This window comes from Podarcis filfolensis (genome assembly GCF_964270895.1).
Source record: "Podarcis filfolensis genome assembly, chromosome: 4".
Taxonomy (NCBI): domain Eukaryota; kingdom Metazoa; phylum Chordata; class Lepidosauria; order Squamata; family Lacertidae; genus Podarcis; species Podarcis filfolensis.
Genome location: NC_139607.1, coordinates 30,649,250 through 30,675,590, shown reverse-complemented (window position 1 = coordinate 30,675,590; position 26,341 = coordinate 30,649,250). Strand labels below are relative to the sequence as shown.

Below are 26,341 nucleotides of genomic sequence, written 5' to 3'. Positions count from 1 at the left end.
TCATCTCTTCCCAAATGATGAACTCCAGGGAAACACACAACTGGAATAGATCCAGACATATCCCACTGCAAATGGAACCGCTGTTTCCATTCGTGGATGGGACCCTGATTCAGTGGAGGTTGCTGCAGATGGAAGTGGGAGGAGGCATTTACTAGCACCCTCCAAATCCATGTGCCATTTATCCACTTTGTTCTGAAGGGTCTTCAAACCATCCAAAGCAGATCTGGGGAGGCATCTGGGGTTGGGGGAAGGAAGAGCTGCTGAAAATTGTCTCCCCACTCTTCTGTCCCAGGGTGCATGGAATCAGCAGAGTTCTGCCAAATCAAGCCTGGATTCAACTCAATATATTTCTTTCTTTTTCTTTCTTTCTTTTTAAAGGAAAATGTACTGGCAAGGCAAGATATTATACTACATAATGGGGAAAATGTGTTTGCTTTGACGGGGCTACCTTCGAAGGTGACTCGGAAACTACAACTGGGAGTGGCTGCCGGGACCATATTACACCGGTCCTAGAGGATCTACACTGGCTCCCAGTACATTTACAAGCACAATTCAAAGTGTTGGTGACCTTTAAAGCCCTTAACGGCTTTGGACCTGCATACCTAAAGGAGCGTCTCCACTCCCATCATTCAGCCCAGACACTGACGTCCAGCTCCGAGGGTCTTCTGCTGGTTCCCTCACTGCGAGAAGTGAGGTTACAGGGAACCAGGCAGAGGGCCTTCTCGGTAGTGGCGTCCGCCCTGTGGAATGCCCTCCCATCAGATATCAAGGAAATAAACAACTATCTGACTTTTAGAAGACATCTAAAGACAGCCCTGTACAGAGAAGTTTTTTAGTGGTTGATGTTTTACTGTGTTTTAATGTGTTGGAAACTGCCCAGAGTAGCTGGGGCAACCCAGTGAGATGGGCAGCATATAAATAAATTATTACTATTATTATTACTGCTATTATTGTTTTAAAAAAATGCAGTGTGAAGTTGTACAACAAGGCATTACTCAGCGCAGATCTTGCACAAATTAAGACTCCCTTTTAATCCAATAATGCTGGCATGTGGCCTCCAGGAGATTGCCCACAACAAAATGTGACCATTGGGCTGAAAAAGCTTGTGTGTCTTCCTGCATTACAGAGAAATGCTAAAGATGTGACTGGTTCTGAATAATACCACAAGGGTCACAGGACTTACTTGATTGAAGTTATTTTTGTATTTTGTTCCCCGCCCTTTCCCAGATAGATTTGCTCTTTATTTAGACTTCATGACACAAAGGTAGTAGTGGGGGGGCGGGCGGGGGTGGAATACTACTTAAAATATGAGACCCCTTCAACAAAAAGCAACAAAAACGATGTCACTTATTTACCTCTTGGTGATCAGAGTAGGATCTTGCAAACCTGGATCCAGTTCAAAGACCTCATTATCCAGTAGCCTGCGGAGAGTTACATCTGCCAACTGTTCCATTATCCTGAATGCTTCATCAATATTAAGGAACATAGAGAAATCGCGTTCTTTACTTTGAGTGGTGATGCGGATAATGTCAGTCATCAAGATATTGGAGGTTCTTTCCAACTTCTGGACATCAACCCAGGGAATGATAAGTTTTACTGCCACCATGGAAACACAAAAAGATCTATTGAAGTAAACATCAGAATCCAGCAATTTATGTCTCCCACACATACAGTTTCTCCACATATCTTCTTCGAAGTAAATTCATGCTGGATTCAGTGATACTTTGTTCCAAGTAAGTATATATAAGATTGCCGCAATAATAACAACAAGAATTTTATTATTCATACTCTGGCCATCTGGCTGGGTTTCCCCAGCCACTCTGGGTGGCTTACAACATATCTAAAAACATAATAAAAACATCAATCCTTTAAAACGTCCCTAAACAGGGCTTCCCTAAAGGAAGTAAAAATTCATGTTGGGTATTTTCTCCTCACTTTCGTTTATTCTAAACAGTCAGTAAAACAGTATTAATCCAAGCAGGCCATATGCAGATTACTCCATGGGAGGACTGGCACACTTACGACGTGGCAGTCACCTCAGGCACCAGATCAAGGCCTGACTAGTATGCCGCTCTGCAGCCGTGCCACCTCCTCTGCCACAAGCTCCTCCAAACCACTGTGTGCCACTCCATCATGCCAGGGCTTCCCTGGGCTGCCTCCAAGCAGCAACAATGGAAAAGGAGGAGGCAGCGGGTGTGGGGAGCTGATGAAGCGACTGACAAGGCACGAGGGGCTTTTGCTTCAAGCGGCAAAATGTCCTGCGCTAGCCCGGCTCCATGGCGATTAAATCTGCAGCCCCTGTAGGCAGAATTTTAGGTAACTTTATACAATGTAGTTAAAAAGCTAAAACGGGCCATGGATGCGGACAGAAGGATGTTGCAATGCACAAAAATCTATTCTGTTTCTGGTGAACTCATGTTAAGAGTAGGCTTCGAATGTGAAAGGCTGCTTTGGTCAATGAGGAGAAATGATAAAAGAACAAAAACATCTGCAAGGACTAACTGTACTTCTGTCAAAAACCATGGATGCATTCATTTATCTTTCAGGAGATTTAATGAGGAGTAATGCAAATTGCATGATTCCTTATAGTCATAAGGCTTCAGTATGATACAAAGTTATATTCTTCAGCCTAATAAGGATAATGAATCCTTTGTGGCAAGTCTGTGAAAAGCTGCCGTAAGATAAAACAAGGGACGTCTATCATACAAATTTGGCTACAATCACCATCAGCTTTTTTTAATGTATGCAGTAATGTTTCTTACCTTAAAAACTTAGGAGATACAGTTAAATGAGTTTTACAAACAGTTTAGAACTAGAAAAGAATGAACAAGCCCCAGGTCACTTCATATAAACCCAGAAATTCTATGTCTCAGGCTTAGAAGATGATCCCATTCCCTTACCACCAGTCCTACTCCTTGTCCTAAAATCAACATACTGATTTTAGACACCAAATTTAGAGTGAGTTTCCCCCCTTATCTATACATACTTGAGAAGGAGAAATTACAGCTGATCATATATAATATTGACTTCTGGGGTAATTCTTTTAATTTATTTTGATAGTAACAGACACTGCTTTTTTCTGGGGGGGGGACACAAGGGTACACAAACCCCAAAACATTTAAGTTTGGCCTCACTGAGGGGCAGTATTTCAATATGAGTAGGAAAAGGAGAGCACCCTTAAACATTTTTTTAGAAAAAAGCACTGGTAAGAGATACAAAATGTATTCACATATATTTTTAGTTTACCCCCCCCCCCGAAGTCTTTAAATGTAGGACATTTTAAACTACAAAACAACAACTGGAAATTAAGAATATAATGTTTCTAACCATGAACTGTAACCAAGGTTTCTTCTTGGTTTACACAGCTCGTGGTTTGTCTGGATTCAAACAAACCACAAACCCATATTCAGACAACACACTAAGCCGTAGCTCATAGCAGTGCAGCAGCAGAAGAGCAAAACAGTCACAATTTCCTTCCCAGGAACCCACAGCTTGTGTCTTCATGAGAAGCCATAGTTTGGTCTAGTGATACATGCGACCTGAGCCTTAATTTACAAGGATGAGCAGAAAGTTCCCTGGTGGTTTGCTGTGTGTGTATACATGTGTGCATGTAGACAGAAACACGTGCACAAGTGTGTGTACATACACACACATCCCAGTACAAAGAAATGCTCCTCTTTGATTCACAAGCATTCTTTTTTGCTTTAATCACGTTATAATGACTTTACAAATATATTTGTAAACAGGATCAGAAAAATGCATGGAGGCTACTAGCCATGACAGATATTTTCTATCTTCACTGCCAGAGGCAGTATGCTTTTGAATACCAGTTGCTAGGAATTGCAAGTGGGTTTTGTGGGTTCCCATAAGCATCTGGTTAGCCAGTGTGAGAACACAATGCTGGACTGGATGGGCCTTTGGTCTGATCCAGCACAGCTACTGTTATATTCTTGTCCTGAACTCCCAAAGTTAGAGCAGGTTACAAATCCAAATAAATGGTCTCTTATGAAAATGTGCCTACTTAAAATAAAGCTGGTCATCTTTGATTTAGCCAAAGGATGAAATAACTACACTTTTAACTTCTTCCTTAGGAAACCAATTCAGCAGTTTGAAAAGCAAGCGTACAAATCAGTGAGATGCGTTATTGCAGGCTCATACTTACATTCCTTGCCGAGAAAGAAGGAATAGAAACAGAGGTGATTGATGCTGAGATAAAGCCATCCCTGCCGAGGAACTTTGCCCTTCCAGCAGCAGCATGAGTAAAAGGTTATCAGTTTCTCTGCCTCGGGGAAGTTAAATCTGGTCTCAAATTTCACTAGTGCTTCTCTGAACTTCTCAGGCTCCTCTTCCTGCTCAGCTAGCTTACTGCTGGTTTCTTCTGCTATTAATGCCTAAGTCAATGGCAAATTAATGCATTAGGGGAGAAACTGAAGTGACCACATGCAACTTAATAGTTACAAGCAGCCAAATGATTTACAAGATTTGCTGTTCAACTTAATAGCTTACATTACATATTTAATAGCAACTAATAAATTAAAACTTGATATTTGTATAGTGCTTTAAAGCAGGGGTGGTTAATTTTTGGCCACCCCACTGTTGGTGGACTTCAACTCCCATCATCCCTGAGTACTGGCTGGGCATGATGGGAGAAGGAGTACAACAACATGCGAGAACAACAAGTTCCCCATCCTTTAGAACAGGGTTTCCCAAATTTGGGTCTCTAGCTGTTTTGGGACTACAACTCTCATCACTCCCAGCTACTAGGACCAATGTTCAGGGATGATGGGAATTGTAGTTCAAAAACAGCTGGAGACCCAAGTTTGGGAAATCCTGTTTGGGAAACATTCAAGGTGCAATTTCAACCATCCTGAAATTAAGTTGGTATTATTATCATAATAATCAAGAATGCAAAGCCACAATTCCTTAAGCGTAGTGTCTGATCATATACCAAATGTCTAATATGTTTCTGCTCCAAGAAATACCCTAGGGCAGGGGTAGGCAACCTAAGCCCCATGGGCCACAAGCGGCCCATGGGGGTCATTTAACCGGACCACGAGCTGCCCTTGAACCACACCGCCCGCCCGACGAGTCCCTGCCCGCTGCACTAAACCGGTGCAGCGCGGCACGGGGACTTGTTTCCACAGTGTCGGAAATAACGTCTGTGCATGCTCAGATGCTGAAAATCGCAGATGCAGACGCCATAAATTGTGTCTACGCAGACGTCGGAAATCGGAGGGATCTCTGATGAAGTGAACCGGCCCAGGCAAGGTAAACCTTGCCGACCCCTGCCCTAGGAGAATAGATGTCTCTGCTCCTCAATACTGTTTTGCCCCTTATAAAACAAGTGGAAAGAATGAAGGCCTACCTTTATTTTACCTCTGACAAAGCTAACAATATCTTCTTTATTATCAAATACAGACAAGGTGTGGAGTAGGTTTTGTTCCAGCCACTCCCAGTGATGATTTATTTCCTCGGTTGTGGCACCTGACATAAGAAAGGAAGAGAGGGGAGAACTGAGCAAGATACCAAATGTGGTGAGGAAAGTTTTCAAATTAAAAAGGAAAAATAACACAAAAGTATATTAAAAGTGAGTGTTGTACAAACAAATTCAGACCAATCCAAGAATCTGCAGTAACATACAAACTTCAGTAACAAACTGGCCATGACTTTTTCTGTTTTAGTATCTCTAGTTTAATGCCTGCTTCAATAGCCCTTTGTAGATGTATACCACTATTTAATGCAACTGGGGCAGCAGAACCTGTTATTTCACTTTTGAAGGTAGTCTCTGTTATGGTGAATTACTGTGGTATTTCTTGGGTTATTGTGACCTTTCATTACTGTGGTATTTTTTAAGCAGCAACATTAAAGCACTGAAATATTTACCTGACTACCCAATCCATCAGGTAGACATAATTAAGGGATGGCTTCCTCATAAGGACATTTTGAAGATGAAGCAACTTCAGTTATCTGACACCTGCCAAATCAGACCAAAAGCCTATCCTACTCCAGCATCCTGTACCCCACTGTGTCCAGCCAGATGCCTCTAGGAATCTCACAAGCAAGACATGAGGGCAACAGCCCTTTCCTGGTGCTGCTCCCCAGCAACCGTCAGAGCAAAACACTTGAGGTATTGCTGGGGCACTATCTGCTGAGTTGACTCCAGACTCTTATTTACTGAAGTCTGGTCTATGGCTATGGCACACTAAAAGGCAGAACAGACATATAATATAATGCTGCAAAAAGGAACGGGCACTGAATAACATTTTGAGTGCTTGCCACATGATAACTGGAACGCCATGCGAAGCCTCCCCACAAGTAAACGCAGAACAAAACTAACACATTAGGAACTAATGTTATAGCCTGGGTCACTTTGTGTTGTGCTCATTTTCTACTTGCAAGGATATTTTCACGTAGGGGAGCATTCTGCAATGATACAGTCCACTCTGCCACCACATTCTGCTATATGGGTAGGAAAGCCTTCCTACCCATACGGCAAGTAGAAAATGAGCACAACACGAAGTGACCCAGACAGAGACAGAGGGCAATAGAAAATGAATGCAAGAGCCAGATTATTACAAAGCAAACAACCATCCACCTACTTGCAGAGAATAAGTAAGGCTACAATCCTGTAGACATGGCAATAGATCCCACTAAATACAGTGGGATACAAACACCTAAAGTACCTAAAGTACTGTGTTGTGAATTAGCTGGATTACAGGAAGAGGAGGAAGTAACAGTCACCCTTTCCAGACCATTACCCCAAGTGACAGAGGAAAAAGAGAACATCTGAGGATGGTAGGGGGACAGGTGAACATAATCAGACCCAAGTTCTGCAACCATTAAAGATACTGCACATTGCCGCACACAGCAGAGATGATAAATATAGTTAAATATTTTTCCACTTTCCTCTGGTAGGTTTCCCACAGAGAATGCCAATTGCAAGGGAAACTTTCCAAGAGTTAACTTCCTCAACAGGAAGACCTCGTGATGGCTCTTGATAAACACTATTAATCAAGATAACTCCTGCTCAAACACATGCACACACAAAAAAACATTAGTATTAAAAATGGCATTTGATAGCTTGCTTTTTTTTGTTTTTACAAAAGCTTGCATAGCATTGTTAGAAGCTGTGGAGCTGTATCTGACCAATGTTGAACTCAGTAACAAAACAAACAGAACTGCTGCCTCTTACAACACCTTTATATGAAAAAGAAGAGATGGAAGCAGAAAGCTTTCCCACGGAAATATTTATACATGTATTGATTATGCTTTTATTCCTTAGTATGGGGAAGAATAAGGGGTAGGTAGGAAGGCCCTTATACAAAATCGGGAACAGGCAAAAAGGGTTTGTTTCTTGATCATCCTTAAACTCAATATGCAACAGGGCAAATGTTTAATGCTAATGGAAGGGTTGATATTTTAGCAACTAATATGTTTTGTATTATGGGACGCGGGTGGCACTGTGGGTTAAACCACAGAGCCTAGGACTTGCCGATCAGAAGGTCGGCAGTTCGAATCCCCGTGATGGGGTGAGCTCCCGTTGCTCGGTCCCTGCTCCTGCCAATCTAGCAGTTCGAAAGCACGTCAAAGTGCAAGTAGATAAATAGATACCGCTCCGGCGGGAAGGTAAACGGCATTTCCATGCGCTGCTCTGGTTCGCCAGAAGCAGCTTAGCAGCTCCCTCGGCCAATAAAGTGAGATGAGCGCCGCAACCCAGAGTGGGTCACAACTGGACCTAAAGGTCAGGGGTCCCTTTACCTTTTGTTTTGTATTATTAGCAGCTTTAAATTCTGTTGATCTTTTGCTTTATCACTGCAATCTGCTTTAAGTGACTTTCGAGCAAACAACAGTGACATATGGGCTAAGGTGTGTAAATTGACTGATAGATTATAGTTATATGCTTAATTTTACATCCAATTGGTTTGGAATTGTTTCATTTATTGGTTTCATGTTTCTGTATGTTGTAGCTTGCCCCAAGATTGCTTTATGATGAAAGGATGGACATTAATTTTATAAATAAACAACATCTGCATGCTACCACTGCCAGTCAAGTCTCTTTTCGCTTTCATTATGAGCTAAATTTCAACCACTTCTCTTTGTCCAGATTTTCACTCTGTTCCTCTTTCAATTCCATATGTAGTTATTAAATCAAACAGCTGAATTAATCATTTTGGATTTCCCCCCACTCACCCTCCTATCTCACTGTACAAGATAAGGAGAAAAAAAGATTAATTTCTACCTGCAACATAGCATTCAAGATTCCAAGCTGGAAATTGCAATTATTTTGGCATTACAATCATTGTGGCATTCCACAGAGTAGGTTTGCAGAATCAGAGGTTGAGAATCATTAAACAGTTCCAGGATGTACAAAATTCAAACTTTTCTATTTCGGCTGTATCTAAAGTTGTGTGGCAAATCTCATTACACTAACAATAGCAGCGTTGTTAAAAACAAGAACTATGAGAGGGCAAAAAAGGAAGATACATAACTGTATCTAGCATCATTACATTGGTCCAAGGAGGAGGAAAGGATGAAGGAGCAGTACAAGTAAGCGGGGGGGGGGGGGGACTGACATCTACATAATTATAATTATTTACAGGGCTGACCTCATCTTGCCTCTTACAGTACATTCTGAAGTAAAGCAAAGATACCAGAATGCAAGATACACATGTATTATGTCAGTTATAAAAACGTCACGTGTAACTAACTCATCATGTAACCCTTAAAAATACTTGAAATAAGAGGCATGGATTATTTCTGGCTTACCACTTCTATTTTAAAGGAAAAGTGCTTTCTGCACATGTGTACCCTTCATCACCAACATAGAGGCATATCTAAACCAAGCACAAAAAAATCTAGTCACTTGCAGTGAACGCAAGAGACAATCTCGGTGCTTTTGCCCTTTACTTTCTGCAAGAAGGTCAAAGAAGCAGTATGCAAAAATTGATCCTCCTGGCTGAGAGAGAGAGAGTCCACCTGTTGTTTTCCTGACTGCTATTGTCAAGCCTAGAAACGCTGTTTCGATGCTGCTGGTGGCAGCATGCAATGGCAAGCAAATTTAAATAATTTATGATCCAACTCCCCACTATCTCACGAACCTCTATGTAGCCGTAAAATTGCTTCGGCTGCACACTTATGATCGATACAACATTGATCCTATAACTATAAATTAGTATCCCGCTAGCTATATAAATTAACTTATCATAATCTTCTGCAGTGAAAAGGCCTTGATTTTCAAGCTCTAGTGAGGAGAAAGAAAGGACAGGAGACTGATTCAAAGAGGGTGCTGTAATGCAGCATAGGAAGCTACACACTTTAGGGAGAGGGGACACAAGTATACAAACTGTGGCTGTTTACACGGCACTGTAAACCAGCCAGGGTTGCTGGTTTAATGTGCAGGAGCAGTGTTCTGGTGCATGCTGCCTAATTGCTCCCACTTTACTCCTACTCTGTTGCAGGCTGTGAGAACTGGAAAGTGGTAACTTAGCCTGGATTTCAATTGCATCTGTGCCTGGGATTCTAGTTCTAAACCATGATAAGCCAGAAGTCCTTGTCTACAGTGATGTGAACAACAGACAAGGGAACCAAATATTATTAACGTTGCTTTCAAATAAGAAACTGAATCATGCTAGTAGCAAATGTGGCAAGGCAAGGAATCCTTTTAAACCCAAAGAAAGCAGTAAAATTCCCTACAGCCTTAAAATGCATTCTGCTAATCAAAGGGCTTGAGTAGCTTTAAGAGAAGAAAAAATCAGAGTATACTAAACTCACTTTCTCCGTTTTAACATACAGTCATACCTCAGGTTGAAGTAGCTTCAGGTTGAGCGTTTCCAGGTTATGCCCCCCAGCGACCCGGAAGTAACGGAACACGTTACTTCCGGGTTTCGCCGCTCGCGCATGCATTTAAAATGACGTCACGCGCATGCGCGGAAGCAGCAAATTGTGACCTGCACACGCACAGACACGGGTTGTGTTCGCTTCAGGATGCGAACGGGGCTCCGGAACTGATCCCGTTCGCATCCAGAGGTACTACTGTAATGACAAATAACAAGAATGGGTTGTATCCCATGCTGTTGATTCACTTGCACAACAGATTTTCATTTGTACAATGAACTTTCCCCTGCAGCCCCCTACACACCCTCAAAATCTGCTCCAGAGTGTTGGGGGACCCTACAGAGTAGCTTCTGTGGGTGCACAGGGACAGAGTAGGGAGAGGAAGTCCTGTGGTGCAAATGGAACTAACTCCATGTGCGCAGTGTAAGATGCAACCCAATGCCTTCTGAGCATATGTTACTTGTGTCAAACTTAAAACTGCTACTCTGAAAACCAAGAACATTTGCACCACTTCCAAAAGAATCCTAAGAATAGGCTCTGTGTGAAAGGTGATGTGGGTTCTACCAAAATCCAATATGTAGCCCAGGCTTGGCAAACTTTGCCCTCCAGATGTTTTGGGACTACAATTCCCATCATCCCTGACCACTGGTCCTGTTAGCTAAGGATCATGGGAGTTGTAGTCCCAAAACACCTGGAGGGCTGAGTTTGCCTATGCCTGATGTAGCCCTTTCTGCTTGGATCTGATTAGCCTTCAAGAAGTACCAATGACTTATGGACATAAAGGGATTTCCAGAATACTTTCAAGGCCAAAGATAATCTATTTTACAATAATAACACTCATTCAGGAAATAGATAAAGAGACAAAGAACGATACACTAAAGCAGCCAATTTACTATAGAAGCCCCATGTAATGCATCTGTTGCTAGGCTGTACCATTTCAGGTTGTAGGGAGGGTCTGAATGTTTAAATACTATCAACATAAACTATTCCCTGCCCATGTATAGAAACTTACCATATCAGGGAGAAGATTATAAAGCTTCCCCCCACCCCTTTAACTGTTTCAGCAGTTCCCAGGATACAGAAATGTGCGTGCTCCAGTATGAAAAGCTACACCGCTTCCCACAACTGAAAGCTTTGGGCATTTCTAATGTTGTGTCAACAAGCATTTATATTACCCGTACATGGAAGTTACAAATTATATGTTGGTTGTTAAATAAGCACTTATGCACACTGCTGTGTTATTAATTTGAGTTACCTTCAGCTTCTTGACATGCAAACCACAGCATGCTCAGACTTTATTTTTTGTCTGGTATGCAACTCACCAATGGCTATGGCCCAGTAAACTTCTGATCCATTCAATAACTCACCACATGCTATGGCAGAGTAAATAGGTGATCCTGGAACTTGAAGCAAAATTCGAAATGGAGCGACACGGGCATTAGAATCGAGCACAGCATCCAAAGCACCTACCAGACGACCTAAATAAATATACAAAGGAGAGGAAAACATGTTTTAGAAACAGAATATTCATTATCAATCTAACCTTTTAAAATGAAAATTACATACTGCTCCTTCAAAATTGACTGACCTAAGAGAAATATGGGCAGAAAGATTAATAAAAGAAAGCAAAACAAAAAAACCCAGGTGTACTAAGTTTACAAGGTAACGTCCGATTTAAAAATTTGATCAAAGTTTGATAAATTCTGAAATTCACAGTACTCTTTAGTCAGAACACTTAAACCTTGATATTTTTTTTAAATAAAAAAAATAGTTCTCATTGAAGATAACAATTGGCTCTTGAGATGCATTTGTTCCAAGACATCACTACTGGCCTATTAAACTACTGTCAAGTCCGAAACTCCAATTCTCTCTATATGTCCAGGACTGAGTCTCATTGCCATATGCGCACACTAGGTATTTTTGTTGGGATTCAGACGTGCTAGTCAAGACATTTGATGCTTACAAGCCATTGTATTGATCCCCATTGGCTCACACAGCAAACCAAAGTACCTCATCATGAGCAGAACAGAGGAATGTTTCAAATTCCCATGTGACATGTTGCCTCTGCCCAAGTCCACCCACTGATACTATGCCTTATACTTCTGGTTTGATAGTAAACCAACAGAAGGGTCTTTAATTTCAGTGGGAATTACTTTCAAGCAAATGTCTGGAAGACTACAACCAGAGATGTGACAAAAATGACAAATCATATCAAAACAAAAAAATTTTTTCCCTTCCAGTAGCACCTTAAAGACCAACTAAGTTAGTTCTTGGTATGAGCTTTCGTGTGCATGCACACTTCTTCAGATCTTTAAGTTGGTCTTTAAGGTGCTACTGGAAGGGAAAATTTTTTTTTGTTTTGACTATGGCAGACCAACACGGCTACCTATTTGTAACTGAAATATATCAAAACACCCATACTAGCATGGGATGGGGAACTAAAACCTACCTCACTGCAGAATACACATATACTTAAACTCAGCTAAAAGGATGAACTGTGGTTTTATTTTATTTTATTATTACAATAATTAGAAACCAGTTAATTGTCAAAAGTAGTATTCTTTGCACCCCTCAAAGCATTATAGCATCCTGTTGTTGGAAATCAAATGCCAGGCAGGCAGCCACTGTCAATAAACATACAGCACAGGCATAAGTTGTATCAGTACCTCATCCTATATGATCTTAAAACTCAGACACAAGGATGCAGGCTTGACAAGTATCAAAACTGAATTCATCATGGAAAGTCACACATCTACCTACACTTCTCTTTTTTTATTGCATTTAATTCCTCTTCCTCCTACTGAATGACTAGACTCAGCAGCCAGTTCCTTGTTTTATTTTACTTCAAACTAACCTTTCCATCTTTGGTTAAAACACATGAAACCTTCTGTGTAAAAGGAATTCTCCAGTCAACAGAATCTGTGTTTCTGCATACTTGTTTTATTTTTTCCATTTCCCATTGTACAAATTTTACAAATTGAGAATGATTTTGATATGGTGGCACTTCCCTAAAACATTCCACCACATTAAATTTAAGGTGTAAAGAATCGTGTGGACAGGACAGTAATAATATATTTTGCTGGAAGCTGCCCAGAGATGGGCAGGGTATAATAATAATAATAATAATAATAATAATAATAATGTCAGAAAAAATAATTTCTGAATTGGCCCTTTACCCAAAAAATTGTGCTTGTTTTTGTAGGACATGCAGCACAATCATATACATGTATACTCAGAGGTATGTCAGAGTCCAGTGAGGCATACTCCCAAATATGTATGCGTACGATTGCAGTCTCATGGTTGCAACTAATGAAGCATTCAAAGAAGGACAACTTCCTCCCTACTGTAGCCCTCAGAAGGGGTCTGTAAAGTGAGACAGAAAGAAGGGCTGGATAATTTCCTTTGCCTGATCATCACTGCAGAAGTACTACAATGGATAATGCACTTCATACATTTACAGCCCAATCCTACACAATACACATTTACTTAGAAACCCTATGGGAGTGTTTCTCAAACACTGGGCTTGGGATCAGGAGTGGGCCACTTTCAGGTGGGCACCAGTGCCACAAACCATCCACTGCCTGCTCATTTCTTCACCCCATTTGCTGGCTGTGCCATAGTCTTCTGGTTGGATTGACTGCCCACATGCTGAATAAAAGTGGCCGAAAGACAAGAGAAGCTCGGTTGGAGGGAAAAGAGCCAAATCAGGTGCTGAAGGAAATTAGATAGAGGCTAACAACAACAATGTGGGAATAGAATGGAAGGATAGAAGAAAGAAAGCTGTTATGGTGGAGTAAAGGTAAAGGGACCCCTGACCATTAGGTCCAGCTGTAGGGTTGCCCGAGGGAACCAGTGTACAACTTCCAGGTCATGTGGCCAGCATGACTAAACCGCTTCTGGCAAACCAGAGCAGCGCACGGAAACGCCGTTTACCTTCCCACCAGAGTGGTACCTATTTAGCTACTTGCACTTTGACGTGCTTTCGAACTGCTAGGTTGGCAGGAGCAGGGACTGAGCAACGGGAGCTCACCCCGTCGTGGGGATTCGAACTGCTGACCTTCTGATCGGCAAGTCCTAGGCTCTGTGGTTTAACCCACAGCACCACCCACGTCCCTATGGTGGAGTAAGAGACTGTAAAAAGAATGATTTTGTTTTGAGGTACATATATGAAACAAATTAAGTATGAAAGGTTAAGGGGAGAAGAAGTGACAGGAGATGAGTAAAAATAATTTAAGTGGCATGTGGGCAGAGGGAAAATATAAAATTAAACGCCTTTTTCACTTAAAGTCTCTGGATTTTCAAATTCTGCCTAAAATGGAGAGGCTGAATCATGATACCTACACAACCAATGTCTGTGCTTTGCCTGAAGAAAACTGAACTATGAAATTCTATCTCCTTGCCCCAAGGAAATCGCAATTGTTAAGGAGAGATTAGATATCAGTGATGCCAGCAATTACCAGCTGATCAGGAAAAACTCAGCTTCCATCCACCACCATTTTGTTATTGGCACCACCCCAGCCTTCTACATCATGAATTTGTCTAATCCTTTTTTTAAAGCCATCTAAGCTGGTGGCCATCACTACTTCTTGTGTAAGAGAATTATATACTTAAACTGTGTGCTGTGTTAAAGTCTTGTTCCTGGTCAGTCACCACCAGTTCAGACCCCATGAGGATATATGTGAAATTTAGATATATATTTTTGCCCCCCAGCTGCAATATTTTATACTTGTTTACACTGAGTTGCATTTGCCATTTTAATGCCCACTCACAATCCCTTTTTAAAAATCATCCATAACATTTTGATCACATCAGCAAACTTGGCTACCTCACTGCTCACCCCTTTACAGTCTAAACCATTTAGGAACAAGTTAAAAAGCAATGGTCCCAATACCTATCCTTGGGGACTTCGCCTTCAACATTCCTCCATTTGGAGAACTGGCCATTTATTCTGGCTCTCTGCTTCCTTTTTTCTTAAAAGCAAAGGAACCCCTGACCATTAGGTCCAATCGTGGACGACTCTGGGGTTGCGGCACTCATCTCGCTTTATTGGCTGAGGGAGCCAGCGTTTCCGGGTCATGTGACCAGCATGACTAAGCTGCTTCTGGCAAACCAGAGCAGTGCACGGAAACACCGTTTACCTTTCCGCCGGAGTGGTACCTATTTATCTACTTGCACTTTGACGTGCTTTCAAACTGCTAGGTTGGCAGGAGCTGGGACCGAGCAACGGGAGCTCATCCCTTCTGATCGGCAAGCCCTAAGCTCTCTGGTTTAACCCAGAGCCACCCACGTTTTCTTTTTTCTTAACCAGTTACTAATCCACAAGAGGACCTGTCCCCTTTTCCCACGCCTGCTAAAGTTTACTCAGGAGACCTCAAGTACAATGAGACATATTCACAACTAACTGCACATAGGATTTGTCTTGTTTCATTAAACTGAACTTTAAAGTTTAGTTTTAACTGGCTTGGAGTCTAAAAGGCAACAGAAAATCTAGAAACCTCTGTCTCACACCATTTTACACAAGACACCTGGTCGATGTATTGTGATGTTTAAAGTATTGCCAAACCACCAAGGATTTGCACACCTTAGTAACAATGTTGGGAAATATCTATTTGGTTACTCCATCTGCACAATTCCAGTAATGTCTTTCCAGTTACTCAGCAGCAGCAGCAGCTCTGGGACTTCACATGCACCTGTTGAAAATACTTGATCTACTTCATTGTCCTCATTTACATCTGGCATATTAATGGAAATTGAAAATACAAGAAATCTTCTAAAGCAAGACTGACACAAGTTTTTCTCCTTAGATATCCTGTATTTCCAAACCTTTAAAAAAACTAATATTTGAAGCAGCAACATCTGTACACATTTTGCACTATCAAAGTCCTGCAAACCATACTGTGTGTGCCCATTAAATATCTATACATAAATCTGCAGGCAAGAGAAGGCTATTTGCAGACCTTGCAACCGCACAGACAGTCCCTGCTTTACAAGGAGCTGCATGTAATCTGATATGCTACATAACTGCCTGATTAGGTCTGCTTACATTTTTTTAGCTTCTGTGCTAGAAAGCTGTGGCTGCAAGCAGAGGGTGCGGCGCATACATGCACCCAAAGGGACTACAGAAAAGACTTTACAACCTGGAAAAAGGAGACAATGCGTGTACTTTTGTAAACCAAGAAAATCTTTAATTTTTGTTTTAAGAGACTAAAGAACAGTTGAAGAAATCTTTGAAGTTTGAGCTGATGCAATAAAGAGACTGAGCTACCAATAAGGAAGTCCCAAGTTCCATTTGTGCTTCTGTTTCCTTAGGTGGCCTTGGGCAGCTTACTGTCTCACACCCTCCGCCCCCTATTTGCCATATGGGGGATAATAATACTTATTAGACTTCCAGGGTTATTGCAAGGCAAGGATTGCAGATAGATAATGTAGTTTTCAAATATTCAAATTGCCAAGCTTTATTATTTCTACTTCAGCCACACACTCTGCTGAACAGGCAAAGGTCTTATGTGTGTCTGTTTTAGTAACATGATTCTTCAGCTATGTGAAGCAGCAGGGACTTCAAAGACATTGAAACACCATGTGCATTTATTCCCATAAACACGATCTTCTAAGAATTAAGCCATTAAAGTTCTGGTGGAAAATATGGCTTTAACGTATCTCTTCCGAGCAAAAAAAGTGACGAGAACACGACATTTTATTTGAAAAAATTCTAGAAGGGTAATGATATTAGTCTATTTCAAATAACAAAAAACTGCCCAGCCTGCTACATTAACTATTTTACATTCAATTTAATCTCAGTTACATAAACACGCACTCCAATGGAAGAAGGGATACAGGTTGTGATAATCATATTAGTTGGATAAGATGTCATTAATTTTTTATTCAGCTTTCAAAATACTAGATTCTGCAGTTTGAAAAGTATCTTTACTCATATTTCTTATCCTATGTAGTTAGAAAGTATCATAAGACCATTATATTCATAAATATGACAATCACACATTTTTGTATAATTGCATACATGAACATCAGTATAAAATATACTTGAGATTTTAAAGTTCTCAAACCAAAACGAAGCTTCCATCCTCCAGTAATTAAATTGTCCTCTTCAAACAGCTACCCCACCTCATATTAGCTAACCACATTTAATCCACAAAACCTTACTTTTGTCAAATTCTCCATAGGCAGTATCAAGTATGCTTTACTATTTTAATGCCAGAATTATTTTAAAGGAAAAGCAGCTCAAATTGTGTGGTTTCTCTATATACAGGAGATCATTAACAAACCTTCTTTCTTCCACTGCAGACAACAACTACCTACCTTTGAACCACGGTCAAGGTAGCTGCAGCACTCACATATTCTTAAATTTTGACGTGGTGCTCACTTTAGCCAGGGTTTCAACATACTCATGATAAAGCAGTCATGGGGACATTTTATCTTGAGTAGCAGAGAGGTAATTCAACATTGCCATTCAACTCACTTTAGCAAGGTACTTGTTGTTTTGAGAAAGAACAATTAGTGCTTGGATTATAGGGGGCAAAGTAGGGGAATTGTTAATAAATCTCAGAAACCTCCCTCTGACTTGAGGTGGTTAAAACCTAAAACATCCACCCAATAGCCTTTTGAAAATAGCAGCTAAAGACAGCAAATTAAACACCCACCTGTTAGCCAAAGGGGATCAAGAATCCAATGCAGGTAAATGAGTGAGCTGGTGAAAGAAAAACAGATCACTTCATTTCATCTGCCAATTCAGTTGGCTTCTTTGGCAATGGCAGAGGAAGAAAAGCCCCTTCCCTTTGTAACCAACACAGAAATGCAGTGAGCTGGTGGAGGATAATGGATCTCTCATCCCTGTCCTCTTGGGAAAAGGCAATGAAAAAAAATCAGCCCACCAACCAGCTGCAGCTAAGAGGGCTTTTCCTCCTCTGCAGCCAGTATGGAAATGGGCTGAGAGCCTCCTGGCATGCTAACAAATTTATTTTGGAGGATAGTAACTTTTGTGGCAGGGGACGCGGGTGGCGCTGTGGGTTAAACCACTGTGTCGCTTGGGCTTGCCAATCGAAAGGTTGGGGGTTCGAATCCCCCCGACGGGGTGAGCTCCCGTTGTTCGGTCCCAGCTCCTGCCAACCCAGCAGTTCGAAAGCACACAGTGCAAGTACATAAATAGGTACCGCTCTGGTGGGAAGGTAAATGGCATTTCCGTGAACTGCTCTGGTTTCGCCAGAAGTGGCTTAGTCATGCTGACCACATGACCTGGAAAAACTGTCTGCAGAAGCGGACAAACGCCGGCTCCCTTGGCCTGTAAAGCGAGATGAGTGCCGCAACCCCAGAGTCATTCATGACTGGACTTAATTGTCAGGGGTCCCTTTACTCCACCATAACAGCTTTCTTTCTTCTATCCTTCCCTTCTATTCCCACATTGTTGTTGTTAGCCTCTATCTAATCTCCTTCAGCATCTGAATTGGTCCTTTCCCCTGATTATATTATTGCTCACCATAAGCAAATTGCATGTTCAATCCAATAGCAAGCAGTCTCACCCCAAGCAGTGGTGAAAACCAGTGGTGGTACAGTAGTTAACAGTGTCAGATTAGGACTTGGGAGACCAGCGTTCAATTCCCCACTCAGCCATGAAGCTCACTGGGTGAACTTGGGCCAGTCATTGCCTCTCAGCCTAACCTACCTCACAGGACTGTTGTGAAGATTAAATGAGGAGTGAGGGAACAGTGAAAACACCTTGAGCTCCATGGAGAAAAGGGGAGGATATAAATGCAAAAAATAATTAAAATAAGTAACCTCAAAGGCAGTCCAACTCTGATCTCCGTTTCAACTAGAAGACATCTGAATAGTTTACACAAAAGATATCACAAAATCATAGAACTGTAGAGTTGGAAGGGACCTCAAGGGTCATCTAGTCACCCCCTGCAATGCAGGAATTTTGGCTAAAGCATCCATGACAGATGGCCATCCAACCTCTACTTAAAACCCTCCACAACTCTCCCGAGGGAGACCATTCCACTATCAAACAGCTCTTACTGTCAGAAAACGCTTCCTGATGTTTAGTCAGAATCTCCTTTTCTTGTAACTTGAAGTCATTGGTCCGAATCCTACCCTCCAGACCAAGAGAAAACAAGCTTGTTCCCTCTCCCATGTGACGGCCCTTGAGATATTAGAAGATGGCTAGCATATCTCCTATCAGTCTCCTCTTTTCCAGGCTAAACCAATATCCTGCTATTGGTTTCGTAATAACTGTATTTGTGCCTTACTCCCCCTACCTTGACATAGCCATGCATTTTGAAAGCAAGTTCATTTTTTAAATGATATTAAAGATAAGCAACTATATGAAAGTCATAACTGAGAGAGAAAAATGAGAGCAAGTAACTAAAGAGGTTTCAGGGTTACAAAATCTTGTAGTCTTCGGGCCCCCGTCTTTCCAATGCCACACAGTGAGTTCAGAAAACCTGTTTAACCAGCTGCCTTAGTCTTTACCTTACAAAAGACAATACCCTGAAGAGCCTGGACCAAGGGGTGTGTGTTGGGGGGTGGAGAGCAACTATGACAAAAGTTTTAATAGGATCTAGGACTTACAGATGTTTTTAAAGTCCTCACAACACTTTTTCTAAGGACCAATAATAGCACTGTTTTCAATTTAAGTTTATGCTGTCATACTTGGATCTCCTAAGGTAAAAAGCTGAAGACAGAAGTTATAGCCCCAATATTTCCAGGCTAAATGTGAAAAAGGTCTCATATGTAGAGAATCACAGCTAATAATAATAATAATAATAATAATAATAATAATAATAATTTATTCATATCCCACCCATCTGGCTGGGTTTCCCCAGCCACTCTGGGCGGCTCCCAACAGAGGACTAAAAACAGAAAAAAAATCAAACATTAAAAACTTCCCTAAACAGGGCTGCCTTTAGATGTCTTCTAAAAGTCAGATGTTTATTTCCTTGACATCTGATGGGAGGGTGGGTGGGCTCCACTACCGAGAAGGCCTTTCTGTGGATAAAAGGAGGGAGGGAGTGAAAAGAACCCAAATGCCAGGATTTTTTTTAAAGCATACCTCACTTTTTAGACGTGTCAGCTTTTTACAAGTGTATAGGATATGAAGCATTAGGGTAAGACTTCCACATTTAAAAAACATCTTAGGTCCAAATTAGGTGAGCCACAAATTGCTTGTTCAATGTATTCCATGGAAGAAGCTATGCAAGGCAACTTGAGAGCCCAGCACAACTGTAGGGAAGGTCCCCATTCCAAGGCAGAGGAAGACTGGCTTTGTCACTATGGTGTAACTAAGCATCTCTGAGCACCTACGTGACAACAACAGGGCACTCCCAAGGGAGATGCACCTCTTTCATAAAAAAGAAATAATAGTCACTACCTCCCTGATCTCCCTGGCTTTGAAACCAAAGTCATAGCTACAGAATTTCTTTAGAGTAGCAAAGTATCACTCCAAATCTGCTGGTCTCTCCCAGCAACTCATCCTGGTTATTATTCCTATTCCCAAATTGGATAAGCCTGCAATGGAAACTATCCTGAGTTTTCAAAACACTTAGTAACTTCCAAAGTTCTAATTTAAGTATATTGTTAGCGTCAAGATAAAGTGCGAGAGAAATGATAAGGCGGAAATAAAATTAAAAACAGGCCTATATCGCTTCTGAAGTGAATGGCAGACCAAGGTGATAGACTACATGGGACTGGCTGAGATGACTGGCAGAATCCGTGACCAAGGGAAAGAGACGGTGGAAGAAGATTGGAAGAAATTTAAAGTTTATCTTAAGAACTGTTGTAAAATTAATGAGTGTTAAAATGTCTTGGGTAACGCAAAATAGAATTGCAGTGACAAACAATTGAAAAAAGATTTAAAGAAAGTGCTATAAGTAATTGAAATTAGGGGTTGCTGGAAAGATTTAAAACAGGGATGCAGAAAGGGGAGGTATGGGGAAGTCGCTGAAAGAAGGATTAAGGAAAAAAAGGTTAAGAAATTATACGTGTTTATATGTTTGTTTGTCTATGTATTGTGTTGTATTGTCTTTTAATATGTGTTGAAAAACCAATAAAAAATTTATTAAAAAAAATAAAATATCGCTTCTGAAGTTACCGTATTTTGCGCCCCATAGGACGCAGCGGCCCATAGGATGCACCTAGTTTTTTGGGGGGGAAATAAATAAAAAAATATTTATTTCCCCCCCAGGTCCTGGAAGAACCAGGTCGGGGAACAGCGGGAAGGCGCGTTCCGCCTCCCCGCTGCTCCCCAAGCTTGTGGGGCTGGCGATGGGGAGAAGTGCGCTGAGCCCGGGACTGCAGGCAGCTCTGCGCAACCCTCGGAGCCGGTCTCCCGAGGGTTGCGCAGAGCTTCCTGAAGCCTGGAGAGCGAGAGGGGTCGGTGCGCGCTCTCCAGGCTTCAGCGAAAGCCTGCATTCGCCCCATAGGACGCACACACATTTCCCCTTCATTTTTGGAGGGGAAAAAGTGCGTCCTATAGGGCGAAAAATACGGTAGTTTCAGTAATTCACCATGTACAATAGATATAGTATAGACATTTCGCCAATACTTCCTTCAGTGAAAGACCTGTGGTAGAGAAGTGACTGGGTTGAGAAAGGGAAAAAAGGATCCCATAAAGAAGGTGGTGGTTCATGGGAAGCATTGCTGAGAAAATATTTATAGTAGAGTATGCAAAACTTGTGGCTTTTTCTACTAGTCTCACTTCATGTAAACTAAAACCAATAAAAATTACATGAGAAATTTTGGTATCCTTCCGAATAGTTATCTGTGTTTCTTACTGCTGCCTTGGCTGATGACAAAGTATTATAATTTGCACCCCAGTTATACTTCGTAAGTTATCAACTTCAGGTGGAGGTCTGAAGGAAAACAGGCGATCCTATTACCGTAAGTATTAACTCTTAAGATGTTACAATTAAAGATACAAATCAAAGAGTGATTAAGGAAATTTTTCTCATCTCTGAATTCCAGTAACAGACAGGTTTAGAATTAACATTTTGAAAAGCCATGAATACTCCAACGTTATTTGTAAGCATAGTTTTCTGTGATGAAAGGAAAATATTATAAAGCTTTTGAAAAGGGTCATTAATAAGAAAATTAGGACCATATTGAAATATTTTAATCAATTTCTACCAATAGTATCACATTGTCCTCCCTTGTATAATAACTTCATAAAACAGTAATAAGATGTACGGTAACTAAGTTTTTGATATTTTGAAACACAAAGAAAACAGAACAATAGTCTGTAATAATGCTACTTTATTTTTGATAGCTACATATCACTGTAGCACCAACTTGGAAAAGACATAATTACATAATATAATTTGGGAAAGGGTAAGGAGAGAAAAAAATAAAGCACAAGCACTAAGAAAAGGAAACCACCATGGAAGGCAACTCTCAAGGAAGAACAAAATGACTCTATCAAAATCAAGATAATAAAAAAGCCCAACACTTTTCAATATAATGTTACCTGGGAGCAACAAGATCTGACATTCCAAAATAAGGATAAAATCCTTTCTAAAAGCAATACCTCCCAAATAACCTTCTCTGAAGGAAAGATATAAGATACCTCTACTCCCAAGGAAGATTTTATTGAAATGTATTGGATTTTTAAAATAATGTTGATTCTGGTAGAATAACATTTCCTATCTAGCTGCAGCTTATTTGAGGCTTGTCTCTTTTTTGTGATAACTAGGTGCACAAACCTTAAAGTCAAGAACTGGGATTTAAGTCAGTTTATACACACTAACTTCACATGGACTAACTAACATGTTGATCAGCATCAGAGAATCAAGGCTGGTTCTAGACTGGTGGCTCCTAGCTCTACTCACTATCAAATTATTGCTCTTCCACTATAAGCTGCAAGTGGAACTGCAGTTTACTTTCCAAGCTGGCATCACACCTAACCCCTGTGACGGGTACCTCATCACCCTAATTTTTAAATCAGTATTTTAATTAGACCTAAAATACTTTTATGCCTATTTCATTTTATGAAAGAAAGGTATATAATGGTGATGAACTTCTCATCTTTCCTCCCATGTGTTCCCCTGAAAGCAGTATCTCTGTCTGGAATTCTCCAATTTTGCTTATTCTCATCTCACAACACCTTTTAATGTGTTTGGTATCAAAATACCTTTCCTTTGCTGGCAGCAAGATTGCTTCCAACAGCACAATCCTACACATATCTACTTGGAAATGTGCACTATTGGGTTCAATGGAGTTTATATCATATTATAAAATTGCAGCCTAATTGTTCTGGATGCAGAGAAATGTCCCTAAGGATCTTATTTCTGCGGGGGGCAGGGCGGAATGACTTCTTATGCTTCTTATCTAGACTTGAGATTTAATTAGACAGAACAATTGTTTGAGAGTGGACTAGACCATTTGTCAAATTCTTCTCTTTAAAACGAAATTAAAAAATTCCTTCCAGTAGCACCTTGGAGACCAACTAAGTTTGTTATTGGTATGAGCTTTCGTGTGCATGCACACTTCAGATACTTCTTCAGACAGAGAGAGAGAGAGAGACAGACAGACAGACAGACAGAGAGATGCAAAGGACAAAGTTCTTTGACCTTTAATAGCTTTGTAGAAGGTATTTTGGTAGGTGTGGCTTTTTACAACTGCATAACAGGCTCAACCAGCAAAAAACCCTCCTTTTGTGCTATTAAAAACATAGAAGCCCCATCTTCTTTTACATATAGTCACCCTAAAAAGAGGTGAAAAACCAGGCATATGGTAAAAAAGTGAAGTGGAATTAAATGTGGGTCTTGGATCTGAGAAGTTGAAGACTATAAGGCTAAATTACTATTTATAATCAACAGTTTGGGTGTGGAGAATCTTGACATTTTGTAATGATCAGTATTAGATTTTATCTGTCGAACTGTTTCCATTGCTAAGGACATGCCTATGATAATAAAAAAGGAAATAAACTCCCTAAAGGATCAGTTGAAATAAAAGGCACATGCTATAAATAGAGATTTTTACACAAGAAAAGTTTATAAACCTAAATAAAACTAGAAACATTAGCCATTAAGGAAGTTTAGGAAGACTATCAAAGGATTCGGGCTGAATTACTAAATCACCATGTTATTCTGAACTTAAACTTATGGAGAGATCAGGTGACAAGATTTCCCCCCCCCCCCGAGACTGCAAAACTAATGAGTACATAAACAAAATTTAAAACGGGGGGGGGAGGCTTTCATTATTTATTTATGGCTGGGATTCATGTTAACCTTTTATTGATTTCTAGTACTGATGATTAAAAATAATGTTTTTGTTCTATTTATTTATATCCTTACAGTCAAATTTAGATTTAAGCAGCACAAGTGGAACGTACTTCTGAGTAAATACACTAAATTGTGCTGCTAATCACTCAAACTTCTGTATAAAAAAAGAATGCCATTAAATTAATATTATGTACTCTTTTCCACAGTGAACGCCAAAGATGGAAAATATTTTTGTTCTAGAACACTACCATTGTTTTGTTCATTTGACTCTTATTTTGAGAGTGTTTTCTTTCTGGGACAGAAAACAAACGGAGAATAAAAGGGCAATTTGATAAGACAAAGCTAAAACCCTCTTGGACTGCCTAAGACAAACCATATAGTAGCTTCTATAAAAACCCCAAAAAGTATGATCTACCAAAGCAACTTTATTTTTCAACTTCACACCCTTAGGCTCAGTGGCACAGTCATAACGTTTGTCAGTTATTAAGATACTTCAGTCATTGGTCGGGGCCTAACTCTAGCAGCTGAGAGACTATTTTTAGATCTGAAAATTAATCTCTCTTAACACAGCAATTAAAAGGGGCAAATGGAAAAGAGAGAACAAACAGCCAATTCTATGTATATTCTGTGGGAGAGCAAAAGAACGTGGTGAAATACGGAGACCAGTAAAAACCTCCCAGACAGGTTAAGCAAAGGCATAGCTTTGAAAGTGAGATACTGGGAGCACTGGTAGTTAAAAGTTCAATAGTAAAGTTCAACAAGTCAAAAAGGTCCACATCAAGTCTGACTCATGCATGCCTTATGAGGCTTCTAATGTCAAACACCATTTCATCAAAAATGTGTCTCAAAATTCTACAAATGTGTTATGCTTTACCCATTTCAATGAATGCAGACTGTTGTTTCTTGTTTCTACATTACGTTTCCCTTGTTTCTACTTTTCATTTCATCACTAACACAGCAAGTAAACCCAATATAATGGTATCAAAACCACAGGGTGCCGTATACTTTTTATTATGAAACACATATACATCATGTTGAGTGCCTCTGGAAAACCAGGTTTGATGCTTAAATTCTAACAACTCAAAATTAAGGGCTCGAGTCAATCAAAGATAAAAACTGTTAAGCACAACACATTTCAGACCAAACCTAAGCAACGGATTGGAGACTCTCATCATCCCTGAACATTAGCCAAGCCAGCTGATGAAAGCTGGGCCCAAAAACACCTGAAAGGGCCAAAGCTTCCCCAACCCCAATTTAAGTACACCCAACCATCCTAATATGCACACTATTCTTGTTGGTTTTTTATGGTATATAAAAGCAAGGGAAAGGAGTCGGAGATCTGGAGCTCCTAGGCTGCCTCCTTATAACACCAGTGGGAGAAAATAGTGGTGGTAGGGATGGTATTTTGGCCTTTTCTTTAGGGGAGGGGGAAGAGTAATGAGAGGATTTGTTGGAAAAGGAAATACAGCATTTAGCTCTGGGAAGGAAATAGATTTAGAGTGGAATCTGGCCAACCAGATGTCTCTGGAAGCTCACAAGTAAGAGCAGGCAAAGGAACTTCCCTTTTGATCGTCTCTAGTATTCAGATGTATACTGCCTTTGGAGAGAGATTCCATTTAGCTATCACAGGTAATAAGCATTATTTTCCAAGAATCTCTCATTCATTTTGTAAAGCCTTCTTAGTTTGTGGACATTGCCATACCCTGAGGCAGTGAATTCCATCAGTTCAATTATGTGGAGTGCAGCTTAATTTCATGTATCTGATGAAGCAGATTGTGGTCCAGGAGCAATTCAGAGCATGGCACTGCAGTAAATGTTGGGTAGGGAGTGGGTACAGAACATTATGTTTAGGGGTTTGGTAATCAGACCCCAACTATGGGCGGTATTTAACTAAGTTTCATTCAGAATATATATATTGAAATCCATGGACTTAATTGAGTCAGGTTCATTAATTTCAATGGATCCACTCCGAGTAAAAATTAGTTTAATTCCCCCCATCTTCTGTAGTCAGTTTATGCTTAAGAGGCTTGTCTCTCAGGCTTGACTGCTTGCCTTCTGCAAGTGTGTTGTTTTGTTAGTCTGAACAGCAAATGTGAGGTCAAAGGTACAGCCAATGGCATTTAGGGCCCAGACAGTATCTTCTATTCTATTTTGTGGCCTTAGGTAAGACACTTGCTTTCATCTTGTTCAACATTCTAGCCTGACTCAGACCACTGGCGCATCTATTTTGGCATTATCTACCTCCCAGACTGTGATTCGTGGACCACCAGTGGTCTGCA

At 40.6% G+C, this 26,341-nt stretch overlaps 1 protein-coding gene across 6 annotated transcripts in view; it reads right to left on the bottom strand.

Annotated features, from left to right (window-relative positions):
* Positions 1–26,341, bottom strand: part of TBC1D8 (TBC1 domain family member 8) — a 48,548-nt gene that overhangs the window by 18,717 nt on the left and 3,490 nt on the right. Inside the window, exons 1-7 of one of the 6 annotated variants that reach the window (XM_083610503.1) lie at positions 18,512–19,828; positions 17,493–17,539; positions 15,416–15,524; positions 11,202–11,312; positions 5,366–5,484; positions 4,163–4,391; positions 1,356–1,596 (exon numbers count right to left, since the gene is read on the bottom strand). In XM_083610503.1, the coding sequence (XP_083466629.1) occupies positions 1,356–1,537 (182 nt within the window). In that variant the 5' untranslated portion in view covers positions 1,538–1,596; positions 4,163–4,391; positions 5,366–5,484; ... (2 more) ...; positions 17,493–17,539; positions 18,512–19,828. Of the gene's footprint in view, positions 1–1,355; positions 1,597–4,162; positions 4,392–5,365; positions 5,485–11,156; positions 11,313–15,415; positions 15,562–17,492; positions 17,540–18,511; positions 19,829–26,341 lie in introns of those variants that run through there. The other 5 variants (XM_083610501.1, XM_083610504.1, XM_083610502.1 and 2 more) reach the window with 5 other exon arrangements.